Source organism: Sitophilus oryzae, unplaced genomic scaffold (genome assembly GCF_002938485.1).
Source record: "Sitophilus oryzae breed Bouriz unplaced genomic scaffold, Soryzae_2.0 scaffold_1297_pilon_pilon, whole genome shotgun sequence".
Classification (NCBI taxonomy): Eukaryota; Metazoa; Arthropoda; class Insecta; order Coleoptera; family Curculionidae; genus Sitophilus; species Sitophilus oryzae.
This window is the reverse complement of record NW_022145945.1, coordinates 11,843,541-11,865,194: the sequence shown is the minus strand read 5'-3', so window position 1 is coordinate 11,865,194 and position 21,654 is coordinate 11,843,541. Positions and strand designations below refer to the sequence as shown.

General features: G+C 31.6%; 1 protein-coding gene across 2 annotated transcripts in view; it reads right to left on the bottom strand.

Annotated features, from left to right (window-relative positions):
• Positions 1-21,654, bottom strand: part of LOC115874794 (protein C-ets-1) — a 408,685-nt gene that overhangs the window by 145,635 nt on the left and 241,396 nt on the right. The window contains exon 1 of one of the 2 annotated variants that reach the window (XM_030890077.1): positions 13,344-14,056. The exons of the other annotated variant lie outside the window; for it this stretch is intronic. Within the exon in view, the coding sequence (XP_030745937.1) occupies positions 13,344-13,416 (73 nt within the window). The 5' untranslated portion in view covers positions 13,417-14,056. Of the gene's footprint in view, positions 1-13,343; positions 14,057-21,654 lie in introns of those variants that run through there. 2 annotated transcript variants of the gene reach the window in all.

Here is a 21,654-nt window from a genome sequence, read left to right as displayed (position 1 = left end):
CGATGTGTGCTAATTAAAAAAAAGACAGAAACCAATATTTTTATTCAACGGCGTAAAAACGGTTGTTGGCGACACATTTTTCTGCTAATTCGAATACCCGACCAAGACCAATTAACCGAAATACCGATCAATTTTCAAATCACGCGCCGTTATTCAAAATTCAACGTGCGACCGGCAGGCAGCTTCGTGAAGATTTTTCGTATTTGTGAATGAATGAAACTAAAGGCTAGCCTAGCTAGACCGACGACGACGGATTCCATGAATGGAATGATTAGCAATCGGTGGCTATCGGCCGACTCGATTGGCATTCCAAATGAGATACCACGGACGAAAAACGCGCGCTTTGGAAGGTTAACGTTAGGGCCGGTATACAGGGTGTTTCAAAAAACATGTGCCATCTCTCTTGGGGAGATTCCTCATGGAAAAAGAAGATTTATTTTTTATATGAACATAGATAGGTCCTATTTTCTTTTTTTCGTAGCTACAGTGGTTTAAAGTCTTCATTTTTTTTTCGATTTATTATAATTTTCTTCCAAGTTTTTTTAGCGATTTGAATGAAATTATATAAATGCTACATATCTTAGTGTTAAAGATGTGTGGACACATTCATCAGGGACGTGCATAAATATATGTTATCAGTGGAATTTTGACAACCCGGAACTTCAAACTCCCGGAACTTTTTTTCATATTTTTCGCTGAGGAATCAATAAGTAGGTACTTATTTAAAACTTTGACCAGTTAATGACCATAAATATTTTAAAAAGGGGCCTAGGTTTAAGGCAAATTAATAAAATTGCGTTTATCTCATTATGGAGACTAAAATCGACAAAATATCAAGAGACAACTTTAACGGCATTAACTGTGCTAACAAGAGAAAAATGTCAGTGGAGCACAGTTTTTTTTAGAAAAATATTCCAGTATATACAGGGTGTCCCACTTAAGATGGATACAAGCCAATATCTTGGTTGTTTGTTGAGCGATCTTTTTCATTTTTGGCAGGAGGTTGTATGGCTATAAGACGCACATTTTGCCCAGGGTAAGAAATACGATACCTCATGGGCGTACGTTTTTAAACCAGTTGTTTATCCTGTGGCGTCGTAAGTACTTAAAAAAATAACAATAAAAATAAAAATGTCTTATTTTAATGACACACCCTGTATCAATATTTATCAAAATTAGAACTTAAGTATCTTAGGTAAGGAAGATTCAATATAATTAATCAGATTTGAAATAAATACTGTCCTAAGGGTAGTTTACTCTTGACTCGAAAAATATCAAACCCCATTAAAACGTACGTCTATGAGGTATCGCATTTCCTACCCTGGGCAAAATGTACATCTTATAGCCATACAATCTCCTGCCAAAAATGAAAATGATCGCTCAACAAACAACCAAGATATTGGCGTGTATCCATCTTAAGTGGGACACCCTGTATTATATATGCACGTCCCTGGTGAATCTATCGACACTGTTTTAGCATTGAAATGTTGCACTTATAATAACTTTAACCCTCAAAATTTCATTCAGATCGCTAAAAGCACTTGAAAGAAAATTATAAAAATCATGAAAACTAACCTCCAGTAGCTACGCAACAATGCAGAAAAGGACCTATTTTGATATGAAAAATAAATCTTATTTTTATGTGAAGAATTTCCCCAATGGCACACATTTTTTGAAACACTCTGTATTTAAAATTTTTCAACGTTATACCACTTTCAGTAACTTATATGTATATTTTATATCTATCACTCCTTTATAAATAATTTTTGAAGTAAAACAATAATTATTGCACGATTTTTATAAAGAAAATAAAACTGAAAGCAACCTGCTATATGGTGGTTGTAGCACCTGCAAATATTATAAGGACCTTTCCTCTTCAGTGAATTGTTAATAATGTTTATGGCGTACAGTGCCAGACCGGCACTGTGGTCAAAATATCAAATTTGACAGACTCGTGAACGATATCGGGTTACAGATTTGCAGATTATTTTCCTTAACGGTACGGTTTAAAATTAATCTCTAACCGTAATTAAATGAAAAAAAAGTGTAAATAAAGAAGTCTATGTTAACAGTTAAATAACATGTAAGATTGTAATGTATTTTTATGTAGTTATTAATAATTTTGCCAGAAAAATAGATAAACTTTTAGAAGTTCTGATATATTTGTTAGATCTATATGACTATATTTATTTCTAGTTTCTTTAAATATCGTTAACAATACAAATTTTAAATAGGTCATAAACGTCCATAGGTGCTCAAAAACAGATTTGAAGACAATTTCAAAATTATTATATCAATTAAAATGAAAAAATAATCCAGTATAAAAAAAATGTTTTTTTTTCTCAATCTAGTGTCTAATAACAGTAAGATAATATTTGTTTCAGGCCTATTATAATTTGATGGTATTACCACAAATTAACTACAACAGATGCGAAAGAACACCGAATTACGCGTTCAGGTTTCTGTGACCTTCAAAAAGAGTTCATAGACAATCCGCATCAATGTATAGTTCGGGTTATTATTTGTTTGGGTGAAAATAATCTGCACCAATATGTTATCGAGGCATATAATCTCACAGTAATTTAATAGATTGCTCGTCATATTATATCAGTTCGTAAGAGATTAGGAAAAAAAAGATATTTATAGTATAAAAAATTAATTTATTTAACAAAATTTAATTAAAGATGTGACAAAATAGTTACTTTTCTATTGGTTCTATCGGACTTTTTTGGACTATATAAATCTTTATTTTTTGTAAACTTCAATGCATAAAATATTTTCAATCTAATAAATAATTTAATGATGTAAATAAGAGGAAATTTCTCACATGGGTGGTCAAATTCTATAGTTTTCATTATATCAAACAGCCTCTGAATGTTTTCTTCAGTGCAAAACTCATCAAAATTTAATATAAATAATTTTTCCATTTCCAGTAAATAAAATGAACAAATTTTTCCACTTTCATGATCAAAGGCTTTTAAATGGGTAAATAATTTCGAGTTATCCAGAGATTCGGATTCTTTTGCAAATTTTAGACAAATATCACATTGATGTATTTGAAGACCCTTTTAATTGATGTAGTCAAACATAATTAAAGGCATTTTGAGTTGAAAACATTTCTCAGGGGCTGTTTGATATAATGAAAACTATGGAATTTGACCACCCATGTGAGAAATTTCCTCTTATTTACATCATTAAATGATTTATTAAATTGAAAATATTTGATGTATTAAAGTTTACAAATAAAGATTTATATAGTCGAAAAAAGTCCGATAGAACCAATAGAAAGGTACTATTTTGTCATATTTTTAATTAAATTTTGTTAAATAAATTAATTTTTTATACTATAAATATCTGTTTTTCCTTATAAATAAACACATTTGTATCCCATTTTAAATAAGATATACAAATTACCAAAACTTAGAAATAACAGTTCAAAAGTTCAACAAAAATCCTACACCCGTTTTTAAAAAGAAACATATAACCACGCACTATGTCATTCTAGCAAGCGAATACGACACAGCATAGCTTTCCGAACTAAACGACTGGTATATTTACAGCACTCAATAGGCGTGTGGGGTTTGCCGAGCGGTTTCCGATGCAGTCGCTTTCTTTCGCATCTGTTATAGGTAATTTGTGGTATTACAGTCAAATTTATTTAACTACAGAATAAGGAGTTATTTGCAGAAAAAGAATGATAATGCTTTAATATATGGTCGAAAAAAAATGTCATGCTGAACTGACGGAATAGGTCGAATCTTCTTAAATTCGAATACTCTCGAGGATCGAATACATTTCGAATTTTTCCGAAAGAATTCGAAGACTAATGAAAATCTAACACGTTTGGAATCCTTTTGAGATCAAATATTTTCGAGAAACGAATACGCTTCTGGGTTTGGGGATGAAATTAAAACTTTAAATATGGATATTTCCAAAATATTTCCAATAAATCAATCTAAAAAAAATATATTTTGGTTTATCTCTCGACCACACGTAATTTGAACTCGCGGTTTCGAATTTCGATTATTTTAGGTATTGGAATACTTCGTTGAGAATCGAGTGTATTCAAGTGCACGATGGAATCGAATACAGGGTGGCGCCTCTCATACGCCGCTCCAAGGAAAACCGCAGTTTGTATTGAAATGAAATTTTGGGAGCATATATGTAGGTTAATTCAGATCACTTCTAAAAATATAGAGAGTTCTACAGGGTGTCCCCCAAAAAAGTCACATATCAAAGTTGTGTTTTTTGTAATAGAACACCCTATATATTAATTGATTTTCGGATTCTGGGAGAAAAATAACGGTGAGTTTTATAACAGAAGTATATGACTAAAATGTAAGGTTTTTCACATAATATCTAACATTTTCTAGAAATAAAGAACAATTTTTAAATTACAATAAAAGCTACCTAAAATGCAATTTACCCGGTATAGCCTAATATGTAGTTAAATTAACTATTGTACTTTAAATAGAATTAAAACTTGATCAAAAAAATTATACAGGATAAAACAAAATTAATATTGAACAGTGGTCACCTTTAAAAGCCATGTTACTCTTTTATTTGGAACACCCAGTATATTATTCCGATATTCCATGGAGAATTCATGTCTCTTCAAAATACTATTAAGGTTGCCTACCCCTAAAATAAAGATTTTCCTAGATATTTTCATTTACATGACTTGATCTGGGTAGATCTTTATTATTTGATAAAATCTAGGGGGTGGGTTGTGATATGTCTGACGTTACTTCAACATAGCTGTCTAATTAGTCCAACTTTAATAACGAGTTATCATTTTGTGTCCGTTAAAACAAAAAAAAAATCTCAGAAATTTGCGGAAAATGCAAACTTCTCCTACATCAGAGGGAATTGATATGATTCTATTAGTTGCCAAAATTAAAATTAATCATACATCCATTATTTGTAATGGAATAGATTTCTACTGTTACCTAATAGAAATGTATTTTAATTAAATCAAGGAATGAAAACATCACAAATGCTTTTCAAAAAAATCAAATACATATATGTATACATTTTTATTTCTTTCAGTGTGGATCTAAGATTTGTATATTTCTACAAATTCGTGCTTATAGAATCTTTTGACATAACTGACACGATTGGTTCATGAAGCACGTCCTTCACTCGTGCCAGTAGATGGACACATGTCTGGACGTGATTAGCACCCTCCCCTCCTCATCTCTCTTTAGCCATCTTCACTTCAACAAATACTGCCTTCGCATATTAATGCCATTTTAGTCTGAAGCCCAATCATTCTGTCTTAAAATTTATACAGCACATTTTTGTTGATCTCAAAAGTTAATTTTTCTTAACACGATGTCAGATTTGTTTATTGAATTAATTTTCAAATTAATTAAACCCTAATATAGCAGATATATTACTTACCACCTTATGTAATCTTACATTATCTATAGCGGTTGTTTCTCAAAAGTAGCTCACCCCTATATAACTTTTTTATTTTTACAGAAAAAAAAAACGAAATTTAGTATGTTAGTATAATGACATAAATTAGGATTGATTGATGTATTCAAATGATTTCGGTCACTTCCTGTTTCACCGGAAATGACTTGATTTTTAAATTTTTAAACTTTTGATGAAGACACCATCGGTATTTTTTTACTATATTCGATAGAAAATCACTCTGAATAGAATGACCGGCCACAACAATACATGAAAAAGAATAGACAAACAAATTTATTTTTCCAAGACCTCTCGATTAAAAATTAGTGTTTTTAACACAAGCATGGCACTCTAGGTTGGATTGAAAGAGATATTCAAAATCGACAAAAGAAAGTTTTGTTTTACTGGTTTTTAAAGGTGCGTGGTTGTGTTTTAAAAACAAAATAAAATATTTTGACATTTTTACTACCTATCTTCATTTTCAAAATAAAATATTGTGCCCTTGCATCCCCATATTCCATAATATAATATCATGCCAATATACTAAATACATTGAATTAAAAGTGGGTACTAATCGTATTAACCTCGTATAAGGTCGTAGTAAGTACCACTAGACACTATAACTTGATTACCGGATGTGGACACTTTGTTCCATTCTTTCTTCATCTCTCTGTCCCTCCTTACAGATCTCCTTTTTCATTTTTTTTTAGTTCATTAATGAACCAAACGATTATTTTGGTACGTCATTCAGAAGACAGAATATGTAAGAAAAGAGCGGGGAACGGACGACAAAAATATACAAAGGAGTATTTCTCTCGTAGCAACTTCTTTAAAAATAAAAATAGCGCTATATAGGTACAGTTAATTAATTTTTTAATTATTATAATCTAAAATTAACTATATTTCCAGGTTGAATATTGAAAAGCAATTTAATAACTTCATATAACTTATCAGTTAATTAGTTTGAATAACTCGTTGTCATAAAAAATAACCAATTTAAAAACAAATTCTAGAAAAGTGTATCAAGCGTCATATTTATGCGAGATTTGGGTTGAAGAAAAAAACATGTTTTTTTTATTTTTAAACAAAACCTTCGAGTTGTAAAATTGTGATGATAACACATCCGTTGCCTCACAAAAAATGGCGTATAACAACATAAATTCTGCTCCAGCCCATATTATATGGGCGTTATGTGTCCTTGTATTCTTTAGGCATTGAGGTACACTTATTTCTTCTATAAGCGGCAAGGAATTAAAAGAAAGTTTGGCATCGTCGGTCGGCTCTTTCCGAAACCAAATCGCATTATTAGGGTCTCGAAAGACGACTTTTCGAAAAAGCCATTAAGCCTAAATATTTCGTCCCACGCCTCATATTTTCTTTCTGGTGCCCGATTCTCTGCAGAACCACCGCATTAACAAACGTAATCGACCCTAACATGTGTTCATCACGTTCGTATAACGCTCGAAACGTCGCGTGATGCAGACCGGTCCTCACCAACCTCAGCTGTTCTCCATTTTCGAAGATTTTTCGATTTTTCGTTTGGTACAGTTTTATAAGTACCCGCCGGCAAGCCAGCTTTGGATCATTTCTTTTCTCTTTGTTTGTGTAATAAAATAAACGGTATATTTAATTATTATTTATTAGCATTAAATAATATTTATTCTATAAATTCGTAGTAAACTCAAAAGTCTGTAAAATTATAGTGTGTTTGCAAATCCAAACAGTAACCAGATTCCCAGTGACTTTTATCTAGTAAATCAAAATTTTCTAGATTTAAATTAGAACAATCTTCGGATTGACACACGATTTTTAACAAGACACTGTCTTCCCAATGAACACCTCAGTAGATTGAAGCTAAGAAACAAGGGCTAATGCGGATTTTGTGGTGATAATGTGGAAACACCAAAACACCTCATTACTGAGTGCGCCGAAATGACAACAATTCGTGCCATAAAAGGCTGGTACGACTGATATCGGAGATGGAGAACTAAACTCTGTACAACCGTCTGAGGTACTGGCTTTTGTCTAAGCCCTGAGACTGTATGATGAGTGCCTATAATAATATAACTCAAGAAAGGAGCACACAATTGATTTATGTATATAAAGTCGAGGTGATTAACATCCCCCCTCAATCTGCATATCTACAGTCTCCACCCTCCCCTCCTTATTAAAAACCGATAATAAAAAAATAAAGAAAATTGGGAAAAAGCTAAATTAATAATACCACCTATCCAAATAAGCAACCGGCAACCTAACCAAATGCATGGCCTAGTTTCAGGAGTCACACAATCAGTAACGAATATGAAAAAAGTCCCTATAAACATGGGTCCGGAATTGCGAAGTTTTAAAAAGATAACAGGATGCTGATGATGATTTTTAAGAGATACAGGATGTTAAACTATTTTTTTTAAATATGTTTTTGTAATTATCTAAAACACCCTTCACCAACATTCTTGAACATAGCCTACATTCTTGAAATTTGTCAATGTAATTTCTAGTAATAATGGAGTAATTACGCCAATTAAATTAAAATTATCTTGAAAATGATTAATTTTCAGTAGCATTAAAGGGTTAGGAGTTGAAAAAACTTCTTTTTTTATCGAAAATAATTGAAAAAATGTACGCCACTGACTTTTCTTGCAATTTTTATATTTTTTTTTAGATAAGGCAACTAAAATACAACTTTTAATAAAACCGACTCATTGCAAGTCTCTATCAAAGAAAACTTTATAAAAAATGACATTTCAATTTGCAACTAGAGTAAAGTATTAAAATATTCGATAACAAAAAATTACAACTTATAACATAATGTTCTTATTATGTTCAGTGGTATTTAAAACTACTCATTTCAGGAACCATGTTTATAGAAACTTTTTTATATTTTTATGAGGAAGGATGTTCCGAACACCCTATATACAGGGTGTTTCAAAAAACATGTGCCATTTCTCGTGAGGAGATTCCTCACGTAAAAATAAGATTAATTTTTCATATGAATATAGGTCCGATTCTGCTTTGTTTCGTAGCTACAGGGTGTTAAAATCTTAATATTTTTTCGATTTATTATAATTTTCTTCAGTAAGTGGCGCACATGTTTTCTTTCGAAAAATATTCCAGTGATAACCCATATGCACGTCCCTGATGAATTTATCGATACTTTTTTAACATTAAAATATGTAGCACTTATAGTAACTTTTACCCTCAAAATTTCATTCGTATCACTAAAAGTACTTGGAAGAAAATTATAATAAATCGAAAGATGATTAAGACTTTAACACCCTGTAGCTAGGAAACAAAGCAGAATCGGACCTGCGTTCATATGAAAAACAAATCTTATTTTTACATGAGGAATCTCCCCACGAGAGATGGCACATGTGACATGTTTTTTGAAACACCCTGTATATACAGGGTGAGTCTTAAATAAGTGCAAATATTTTTAGGGCTGGTACATCTCGATAAAAGAAACAAATTTTCTCTTTACCATTTTTCAGATAAGTCCAAAATAACCTACCTAGTATTTAAGTTTGAAAATTTAAAAAAAATGATTTTTTTTGAAAAATTTTTGAGAGCCACTGGATTTTTTCTGTATTTGCATCCCTTTTATTGTCGTAACCATAGAGTAAAGCCGTAACTATGGTAATATCAGAGATTAAGAAATTATACCGTGGGAAAATTTGCGGTGCACAGGCAGTTCGAAAAATATACAAGAAAATGCACAATTTTCAACATCTTTTTTAGCGAAAAAAACCTCATAGACCTGGTCGAAATAAGTATACCACCCCTGAAAATATTTGCACTTATTTAAGACTCAGCCTGTATAGTGTATAACAATCATTAATAAAACAAACGATTAGGTTAATAATGTCCTAATTAGATACTAAATGAAATCCAATACAAAAAAACACAGGCATGATACATATAATGAAGAGAATAACCAATAAATGAAGAAAATAACCAAGAAATTTCCAAACATTATGAGGCATTTCAGAAATACTGTTAAGAAAACTAATGTAAGATGTTTACTGTGAAAATTATGGTAACATAACATCCAGATACATTTTAAATTCTCGATTTATGTAAAGTAAAGTAAATCTGATTTACTTTAAAAAAAAGATAAATGAACAAAAAAGTTTACAAAAAAAGAAAGCATTTAAATGATCAAAAAATAGCCCTCACAGACCTCATGATGAATGAGTATTCTGTAAAATATAACGGCTACATTACACCAAGACTGTTTAAAAAGCAATGATATATCTTTCATTAACTTTAATAGACAAGTATCATATTCCTGTGACTGGAACCAAGAAAATATAATTTTTTTTAATTCGTTACATTTGCTTGAAAAATTTTTTTAATGTTTAATAATCCCTTACATATGGAATAGATACGGAAGATTGTTGCATTGGAAAATTAATATACTGTACCATATGGTATACCTATGTATGACCAGTAGCGTAACCAACGTATTTTGCCGGCTTATGTCGACATATACAACAAAAAATATATGATATAATATATTTTTTAATATAATCAATAATAAATATTTAAGTAATTTTTAACATTAAAATAATTATCACATTTATTTCGATATTCTAATATCAGAAAATGAAAAAAAAATATATGTTATTTAAAATAAATCCAATGTATTATTTTGTTTATAATAATTTGTATAATTTCAATTATTATTAACTTACTATTATTGAATGCACAAAGTAAAATATTTTTAAATTTACACAAACTATTAAATAAAATTTAGTTACCTAATTCTGAATAGCTATATTCCCTTCAAAAAATCTCAGTAACGGAAAGTTCTATTTAGGGTATCTATTCAAGGTATCTACATGAACGGACCGAAAAAGGTCTTTTTAGACCATCAACCTCGTTAGGGTTTTGTTTTTGGTCGGTTTTTAACGACGATTGCCAGATGTTCTGACCTGTATAACAGTAATGTGTTAGTATAGCTCAAAAAGAAAAATCTTTATGGAATTACTTTGCTGTAGTAATCGTTGTGGAACGTCTATTTCTTTTGTAGTAAAAAGTAGTAGTAAACGATCAGTAAGTTTTGTAGTAAGAGGTATAGCAGGAGTTAAAATAATTAACATAAGTTAGCATAGTTAACATAGAAAAACAAGGAAAAAATCGATGACATAAATTATGTAGACCATATTTCAGAAGTTATTCAGATATTTCAGGTACTTCAAATAAATACGTAAGTACGAAATAGCCTCGGAAATAGCTATGAACTATAATAAAAGTAAAGTAAAGTAAAGTTTATTTATCAAAAAGTAAGGATTTCAGTATGTACAGGGTGTCCCATTTTGGTTGAAATCATACGGTATCTCCGTTATTCGTGAAGATAGAAGGGTGCGGTTTGCACATACCTGTGCCACTTTTTTGTCAAATGGAAGATGCCGTAAACAAAATTTTCATTGCCCTCTTCGTTTCTGAGCTACAGGGTCTTTTTGAAAATTTTGCAATTTGGGACACCCCCCGTATCTCTGTTATTGTTAAAGATATTGAGACGGTGAAAACTGTTTATTGTAGAACTTTTTACGTAGAATATAGTGGTGTAGTGTGTTATTCTACAAAAATAATATTTTTAAAAATATGAACTAAAGTTATGTTTTATTAAATGGAACACCCTGTATATTTATGAATTATATGATCTGGCTTGTTATAAGCTTCTCAAAAATATATAACGCTCTATATTTGTTTTCATTATTTAAGGCAATATTTAAAAAAAAACATATTAAAAGATCATTTTTTTAGTAGGCCATGATTGATAATAAAAGAAACTAACTAATTATTAAGAGTAATACTGCTATCTGTCTCTTGTTTTATTTTGAGAGCCACTAATTAATTCTTTGTATATTAGGGAAACTTAAATCTCTACCGCTCTTTGTAAATCTTGGAAGCTATCGTATCGGAACTTTTAAATATTCCTTTAGCTAATTTACGTGAAATATACTTTCAGCAAGATGGGGCTCCCCCTCACAACTTAACTTACAACGAAAATATTAGAATTTTGTTAAATTATTATTTCTCAAATCAATGAATTGGAACCAATGTACCCATATAATGGCCTCCCCCCCGATTGATTCCCGGATTTGTCTGTTCTCGATCTCTGATTTTAGGGATTTTTGAAATATGAAATATATCGTGGCAACTAATACGATGTTGAAAAATGCTTCAATAATGCAAGCTTTTAAATATTTGCAAACCCATTCCATTATAATAAATTCCGTTATAAAAAAGAGAAAAATATATTTAGAGGTTCAGTGGTAACAGTTCAAAAGTAAAATATATCAATTCCAAATAAAATTTTAATATGTGCATGTCTATTTTAGTAAATACCATTTTGATTTTGTTATTTATCACGGCCTACTAATAAGAAAATGATATATTTTAAATATTGCAGTAAATGGTGAAAATAAATATAGAGTGATATATATATATTTGAGAAGCTCATATCAAAGCTGATCACATGATTTATAAATATACAGGGTGTTCCATTTGAAAAAACATAATTTTAGTTCATATTTTCAAAAATATTTTTTTCGTAGAAAAACAGACTACGCCACTGTATTCTACGTAACAAGTTCTACAAGAATCAGTTTTCACCATTTCGATATCATACATAATAACGGAGATACGGGGGCGGTCCCAAATTGCAAAATTTTCGAAAAGACCCTGTAGCTCAGAAACAAAAAGGGTTATAAAAATTTTGTTGACAGCATCTTCCATTTGACAAAAGAGTGGCACAGGTTTGTAAAAACCGCACCCTTCTGTCTTCACGAATAACGGAGATACCGTATGATTTCAACCAAAATGGGACACCCTGTACAATGTAAGTAATAAAAAAATAAAACTAAAGTTCCTGAAAAATAAGAAAACAAAAATAAATAAAGCTATTCCTTAGTTATAGATTTTCTAATTTGACCTAAGAATTTGACAAATAAACTGAGTTGCTCACCAAATAAATAAATCTTGTCGGTGAGAATATAACCACAGTATATAACTTCATACTTTTTCGTAAGTATTTAACAAGTACCCTACTCCATTCCTAGTGTATGCCCTAACGTGCCTTACCTCACAAAAGATACATCAAGTTTTGTATCAGATTTTGTAAATTTTTTACTTAGTTCAGAAGACATAAAATTAGATAAAACATTATCACAGGATATGCATAGTTTTGCTAAGACCTTGTGTTATACTTTTGTAATTTTTTAGTTTTATTCATTTCAATTGAAAAAATAATAGGAATTTAAAAGAATATGACCATTTCTTGCCAAAAAGAAAATAGAGTTTGGTGTGCTATCATCTATACAGCGTTGTGGATGGTCTCATTTCTTGTAGTAAGTAAGAAGTGAGTAGTAGTAACAGTACACGAAAAAGCAAAGGGTTAATCGATGGTAAAAATTATGTTCATCATATTTCAGTATTTCAAGTTCTTCAGATATCTATTTAAGTAATTCATAGGTACTTCAAATATTTAATTTTCATAATTTTAGTATTACAAAGAATTGAATAAAGTATTACACGTTATTTCATACTTATTCAAGTGTCTGGATCCATAACAGTGACAGTTATATCTGTCGTTTTTATTTACAGGTTAATTGTATGTAATTTTATGGATATCGTCTGTCGAAAGCTTCTCTGGCTTTTAAGAGAGACTATATTTGTTAGTGCGTATATTTAAACTCTCAAAGAATACATCAGACTGTATCAGATTTTGTACAGCTTTTACTCAGTTTAGAAAACATATACATTAGAAAATATAGGTATACATTAGAAAAACGATTACAGGTGCCACCACTGGTGGCGTGACAAGTCATCTATAGTTTTACCAAGATCTTTCTTTTTCTATAGGTACGCCTTTATCTAATTAAATTCACTAAGTACTTATTTTGTATACATGTATTCCCTACCTTTTTGCCTGCTAACTGCCTTCATAGTGGTCTTGATTCCCATTCCGTAGGGTCTACCAACGTCTATATACATTGACTAGATTTTTAAAATCACTCACAATCCTTCTATATACAGCACACTCACAGCAATGAGTATTCTTAATAAATAATAATTTATAAGTTTTGGATAGTTTTTACTTAAGAAGATTTGTCTTTGATAAACGATCACAAGTTATTGGATAATTTTACGTGTTAAATATTGAAAATACTGTCTAAAACGGTTTTGACTTAAGTGAGAGTTATTTTTTTAAATAAAAGATCACAGGTTATGGATAATTTTACGATTTAAAAGAGTTTTTTTTATCGGAAAATACTGTCTTGGTCGCGTTAGTCGCATGTCACCGATCTATTTCAGAGCCAGAGTTATAAATAACGCAGGCCATTCATTGAAAACTCCGCGTTTTCGTTCAGTATCCGAGGCCCGTAATTTGGCGATATTTCTTTCATCAAAACACCAACTTCTGGGGGTGATATCAACGGTATACCAGCACAATTTCATAAAATACTCAGTTCACTCACTGCGATCACAAAAAAATGTCTTTTTATGGTATTTTTGACGTTCCTTTCGGTGAAAATACACACGCGGACAAAGATTTCTTAAGACCGATTCACAATATTCGGACTGGAAGCACCTGCAGCAAAGCTAGCAACACCGAACCCGCCTGTGTTATGAATCGTTGTGCGAGTGTGTGCGTGTTGGCTTAGCGAACGCCGCTGAGCTTGTGTATGTCGCTCTCTCTCACTCTAATGCTCCCCTTCTCGCTCGTTCTGGGTCGGTTCCCCGTGCCCCGCAACATGCCGCGGCACTCCACATCGGAGTTATGAATGAATAGTCTCGAACGGGGAGCCAGCTAAGCTGTTTGGTGTCGGTTTGCGTCGGATGTGACGTAGAATGGAGAAAAAAAAAACTACGAGATGAAAAAATCGGCAAAAACGATGTGAATGACTTTCTGTGATAAGCACTAAAACCTAGAAGCAATTTTTTAATAAATTTTCAGTAGAAAACACTTGTCTTTAAACTTTCATTCTCTTTTTAGATGTTTGGTAATTGGTTCATACTTCCCGTATTACACCTAATCTTGGGAAGCGAGCAAGGTTTAAAACTTAGGAGGCAAGTTAATCGATTACAGAAAAGGAGAAGGTTTGAAACAGAAGTAAATGAAGCAGAAAATTTGTATATGAAGCACGTAAAAAACTAAAATATGAAATTCAAAAATCAAAGGAGAGCTCTTGGAGAAATATTGTAAATGAACTTAAAAACGATGTACATGGACACTATGTACAGGCATTTCAAATAAATTATTATGAAAACAATAAAAACAAAAAATGTAATTGAAAAGGATGCTCAACTAAATGAAGCCAGGAAGCTGTTTCTAAGGGGCGAGAATGCGAACTGGAAGAGATTTCCTATAGTGGATTTCCCCAAAATATCGATGACTGAAGTCGATAACCTAGTCAGGAGGCTAAAAAGAGGAAAGGCACCTGGACCAGACGGCTCAGGAAAGACCCGATGTGTTGGTGGATATCTGCAATGATGTTATTGGAAATGCGTCTATTCCGAGTAGGTGGACACGTTCCCAGCTGGTGGTAATAGAAAAACCCCAGAAAGAAAATGAAAAACGTAGCTATCGAGCTATGTACAGGGTGTCCCACTTAAGATGGATACAAGCCAATATCTTGATTGTTTGTTGAGCGATCTTTTTCATTTTTGGCAGGAGGCTGTATGGCTATAAGGCTATAACATTTTAGTGGAGTTTGATATTTTTCGAGTCAAGAGTAAACTACCCTTAGGACAGTATTTATTTCAAATCTGATAAATTATATTGAATCCTCCTTACCCAAGATACTAAAGTTCTAATTTTGATAAATATTGATACAGGGTATGGATACGCCACTGGATAAACAACTGGTTTATTATCAATAACCAATTATCAATTAATAATCGATTTAAGTTTTCAGATAGCTCAATGGAATCATTTCAATGGAATCTGAAATATGATTTTTATTCCTTTTATTGAGGAATATTTTAAAAAATCCAAATAGTTATTTAAAACAATCAGGAATCTGAAATATGATTTTTATTCCTTTTATTGAGGAATATTTTAAAAAATCCAAATAGTTATTTAAAACAATCACTATTAACTTTGAAAAATATGCTCCAAACAAAGATTTCTAAAACTAGAACGAACTAAAAGCCAACATCAAAAATAGAAAGAAAAAAAAAAATAGTCAACAGAAATAGGAAAATTTATGAAAAATGCATTAGAAATTATGGTGGTTTGGGCGAAGATGGTGACTGTCCTAAGGTTTACTCTTGACTCGAAAAATCTCAAACCCCATTAAAACGTACGTCTATGGTATCGCATTTCTTACCCTGGGCAAAATGTACGTCTTATAGCCATACAGCCTCCTGCCAAAAATGAAAAAGATCGCTCAACAAACAATCAAGATATTGGCTTGTATCCATCTTAAGTAGGACACCCTGTATATGCCTGCTAGACTCGATGGTCAAATTAATAAAAATGCTCTTAAAAGATCGATTGGAAACTGAAATACAGCTAAAGGGTAGTTTAAATGAGAGGCAGTACGGGTTTCAAAAAAAATCAGTACAATCGATCCTCTTAAAAAATTGTCTCAGGCAGGTCTCAGAGTACCAAAGAAGTAGCTTGTCAAGGGCTTTTGTGTTTTAAAAAATGAAGAATAATAATATTAAAAAATAAACACATTTTTTGAATAAAACGTTTTCATGAATTTCTCCGTCAATAAATTTGATAGACTTTGTTATCTAACTGTTCTCCCCTGGATTACTTAAATACCTACGAATTTTGTGAAAGAAATAAAAACTTACACACATTTTTTGAACAAAACAAAACAATATTCTAAACAAAACTAGAAAACGTAATTTTTACTACATCACAAGCAAATAAAAATGAATATTTAGCCAAGAGTCAGATTTCAGTCAAAATTCAAAATTTCTCTAGGGGATGCCCAGCAGTACCTGGAGTGGGCCCGGCACTCCCGGCCCCCTTGTAGTAATGCCAATGCTTGATTGTTAACAAACATTCCTCATTACGGTACTAAAAAATTGATCCGAAAAGATTGATGGTAGATCATTTGTAAAATTGTCAATGTTATAACCTCTCAAATACTTATTACATTCCATGATTCCATATGGACGACCCAGAGAAAAGCATGATAAGCGTCATTTTACTAATTTTACAGGAGAGCACTGGACGGCTGGCGGTTATCAGTTATCAGGTTTTTTCCGCGTATTCTAGATTTTTACTAGGCATATATCATAGGGATTTAACAACTTATTGCTTTGCCAAGTTTATATATTTTGTACGAACCAGTTAGACCTACTATACAGGGTGGTCCGAATTATATTCCGGAAACTTCGGCAGCATATTCTGCAGATAAAAATAAGTAAAAAACGTCGTATAAATGTATGTCCTTAAATACTTAGTTTCGGAGATACAGGGCGTAGAAGTTTCATTTTTATTTCGATTTTTTTCAAATAATTTCTGAAGTAACGTCAATATTTGGATGAAAATTGGCGTCTGGGAGTTTTTTGACATGAGAAATTTGATTTTGTTGTCAATATGACTCCTACTTTTAGAGGGCGCCACCTACATATTTCTACATACTGGTTTGAAGACTAATAACTTTTCGTCCGTACCTGTATAAAACTACTGAGTAAAAAATATGCATTTACGACGTTTTTTACGTAAAAAAGATCTCTTGGTAAAAATCGCTACGAGTAATGGTTCTCGAGATATTTGAAATCAAAATTATCAATAGGTACCTGTCATCATTGACATAAATTAACTGAAATCATAAATTTAAAATGTTTATGTGTCAAAAGTTCAACAGAAACTGTTTTATCATCATTTTTTCGGAGAAAAATTTATGATTAATTTAAAAAAATAAAAATTTCCCAAATTTATTATTTCAGTCAAATAATTATCCACTCAACGTGTTTATTTTTTTGTCAATAATTACATGTATTGACTATTTCCATTCTAAATATCTTGAGAACGGTTGCTCGTAGCGATTTTTACCAAGAGACACTTTTTACGTAAAAAATCACGGAAAAGTACATTTTTTCACTCGATAGTTTTATACAGGTACGGATGAAAAATTATAACTTTTCAAACCAGTTAAAACACATGTAGCGGGTGCCCCCCACAAATAGGAGTCATACTGACATCAAAATCAAATTTTTAATGTCAAAAAACTCCCAGACACCAAGTTTTATCCAAATATTGACGTTACTTTAGAAATTATTTGGAAAAAATCGAAATAAAAATGAAACTTTTACACCCTGTATATCCGAACCTAAGCAATTTAGGATATACATTTATACGATTTTTTTTACTTATTTTTATCTGCAGAATATGCTGCCGAAGTTTCCGGAATACAGTTCGGACCACCCTGTATATTGTAAACAGAGGCGGATCCAGGATTCGGGAAAGTGGGGGGCTAGACTCAAAATTTTACTTAAAGTACATTCTCCAGAGTCGTTTGTGACAAAATAAATTAATAATATCGTATTACTTTGACTGAACACAGAGGGGGCTGGAGCCCCCGAAGACCCCCCCCCTCCCTTGGATCCGCCTCTGATCCTAAAATTAAGATATTGGCACTTATCAAGTTTTTCCCCTGGACCCTTCACATGTAAGAGAAAGAAACAAATCAAATTAAATCAAGAATATAGTTATTAAGCGCTTCTTTTGCTACCGTATGATCGAGAAAAAACGGCTTGTCATTTTATATGTCGCTTCAAAATCGCTGTCATTTTATATGTAAATTTATATGGGAAATGTCATCGATCGTCATTTCCCAGCCAAATGGACGCCATTTTTTTTCGATCATACGGTACTATAGTTTTACTTAAACTGTTTACACTTTAAACGGCTGTACTGCATCCTAATATTGATTTTAGATTTCTCTAAACTGAACAGGTAGGTAGGTGGTAATCTGCCTATCGAACCATTTCATTTGGCTGAGACTCGCTTAAGATAACAATCCAAGAAATATTTCCTTTTAGGCGCCATAGGAATTTCACGGTTGACAGATAAGTAAATTTTTGAAAAATGTCGATAACCATTACAAAGAAAAAAACGACAAATTATTGAAGCTACCAATATTTGTTCGATCATTTTTCATATTTTTAATCTGGAAACAATCTGTTGCTGCGCAGAAGTAATAATTTAAGTCCCTTTCGCATTAACTTAAATTTCACCGTAATCTGATCTTGACACAGTGGTTTGCCAGATTTATACACTTTCCATAATATCAGTTAGAAGTTTTTTATTCAATGGTTTTATCAATCGCTATGCAAGAATATGTCAATTAAACATATTCAATTATACCGGGTGTGTCTCAAAAGTGGCTTACCCCTATAACTTTTTTATTTTTAAAGTTGGCCTTTGATATGCCATTCTATTCAGAAGGTCATTTGCTATTAAATAAAGTAAAAATATACTGAGGGAGCCATTTAAAAATCAAAAGTTGTAGTCATTTCCGGTGAAACAGTACCAAATCTCGTTTTTTAGCCGACCATACTGGTAGGCTATTAAGATCGACAAAAAAAAGTTATTTCATAAATGACCTAAATACAAAATATTTTCATGGTGTCTGTCTGTCCGTCTGTAACACGATAACTCAAAAACCGCTAAACCGATTTTAATAAAATTTGGCACAAAAATACTGTGGCACCTGAGAATCTGGCCATTAGTTTTTGGCGGGGGTGGTGATTGGTAAGAGGGTACGAGAGGGGGTTAAAAATTTAAAAAAATCGTAACTCCAAAATTACAGCAGCTAGCGAAACGCGGTTTTCAATTTAAGATTAGGAATAATATTTGCAACAAAATTTGTAATAACATCAAAATCAGTAAAAGTCGCAGTTTTTGAGATAAAAAAAATTGGAAAAATTCCTTTACTTTGAAACTAAAAGAACTGCCTACCAACTTTTGTTAACATATTTTAATGGGCGTATGGGCGGCTATCGTGCCTCCCGGCGCCAATTTTTTTCTAAGAAAATAAAAAAGTTATAGAGGTGAGCCACTTGTGAGACGCACCCGGTATTACCAGAAAAATATATACTGTTTTTCTAACGAAGAAAGAAAAAATGCAATCATCCGTACCGAAACGGCAGATTATAAAATCCTAAATAACTTGTTTGAATAAACTGGAAAATTCTCGAAGAGTTTAACTGTACTTTGGAGTTGTTTAATGAGAGAGAATAGCTAATTTTATTGCTAAATTTTAATCCTTAAGATCATTAAATGCAGTTTTATATTAAGTCTAGCGTATTATCAGGACTTTTTATTATTTATATCTTGGGGAGGGATATATCCGCTGTTGGATAAAAACTAGCGAGATAAATCATTCATATCAGAGTAATTTACAGGTCTCAATTAGCCACGGTAAGAGATGTAAAAAACTTATTAATTGATTAATTTAATCGAACCATCATGATGCTTTACAATAATAATTATTGTCAATAAGAAATATATTTTACTCGCCATTCTTTTTTTGACACTGGACGTCATGGCAGCCGTCTATAGTCCGTTATTACCTACTCATTTACCTAGATTAGATTATATTCGAATTTTCCAGCTGGCCACTTGGCTTTTTCCACTGCGGCATGTACATCTATTGTGGTTCTCCTGTAAATTTTAGGTTAAATTCTCCAGTTGTATCCTATTCAAAAAGTCTAATAACTTGGATACTGAACCTTCCATATAGATCTTTGCCAATGGCTTGCCACAAAAATGTGTTTTGCCACTTTTTCTTCTGATTGACAAAATGTGCGTATGGCTTTAAATGCCTATGGAGATTGCAAAGCATTGTTGTTTATGTCGTGTTACAAAGCACTTTTGGTTACATCGTGTGCCTGGAAATGCATTATATTTTTAAAAGATAGCTCACCGCACACCTGAAGAAATTCTTAATCTAAAACATTCAGATGTGTACCTAAATTTGAACCTTTTATTTAACAGATTGTGTTTAAAAACCTGTAATGATATTAATTTTTAAGCTCTAATTACATGCTGCAGACATTAAATATACTGAATACGTATTGAGACTATTATGAAAATGAAAGAATGGGCCTTTTACCAATAACCGATTTATGAATATTTATTTACATTTTTACTTGACGATTTGAACATTAATGGGAAAAGCACGTCATCCTTATAGAGTGTTTTCCATTGTTTGTTTAAACCTGTTCGTTTTATGCATGAGTATATTATTTCTTACTAAATATTCTTAGGAGAATGAAAAATTGTGTACACAAGGTGAAAGTTAAAACGTTTACGGTGTTATTAGAAACAAAAACTTTAAATATATGTACTAAACATACAAATTCTCTTCCAATAGTACCACCATAGTACTATAATACCAGTATATATACTATAAGTTTTGCTTGGGGTACATAATAATTTCAAATCAGTATAATTGCAAGCTATTTATAGTTTTAACATTTCGTATTATTTAGTGATTTTCTTTTTACTTTTAGGAGTGTTTTCTTTGTAGGTTTTTCCAGGGTTTTTTATTGTGTGCAAGCAATCTGTGTTTCTTGTGTTTCTTATTTTTAAAACAACAAGAAAAACTCTTTATTTCAACTATTTAATAAAAAAACTTTAATACAAAAGAAATAAAAAAATAAAGTAACCAGATCAACCTAATATATACTATATTCCAGAAAAAAAAGGCTTCATCTCGTTATACCGTATGATCGAAAAAAACTGACGTCAAAGACGGCTGGGAAATGACAATCGATGATAATTTTAGGGACGTCATTGTATAGACGTCATTTACTAAAAATTGACAAAAAAATTAACATTAATAATTATGGAAATATTAAAAAAGGACGTTTCCCAATACAAATCTATTCGCAAAAAAAACTATTTTTTCTCGAATTTAAAACTACACCATTTAAATTAATTTTTACTCTATTAAAAAATTATAATCTTCTTAAAGCCACTGGCAGTAAGCGTCATTAATAAGTAAAGAAGAGATACTTAGCCCGTATTAAGTAATGGTACGTTTAGGGCTTGTCATTCTCCAGCCGTCTTTGACACCGTTTTTTTTATCGTATGGTAGTAGAAAAAAAGGACATATCTCTGGTAACAGAATTAATAAACACATGGTACTTAAATCACTGAAACCTATTATTCTGTGCTACAACGTGGAGGAGTACCTATACAGGGTGCTACAAATTCGAGGTACGAGCATTGTTATCACGGTAACTGTAATAATTGAT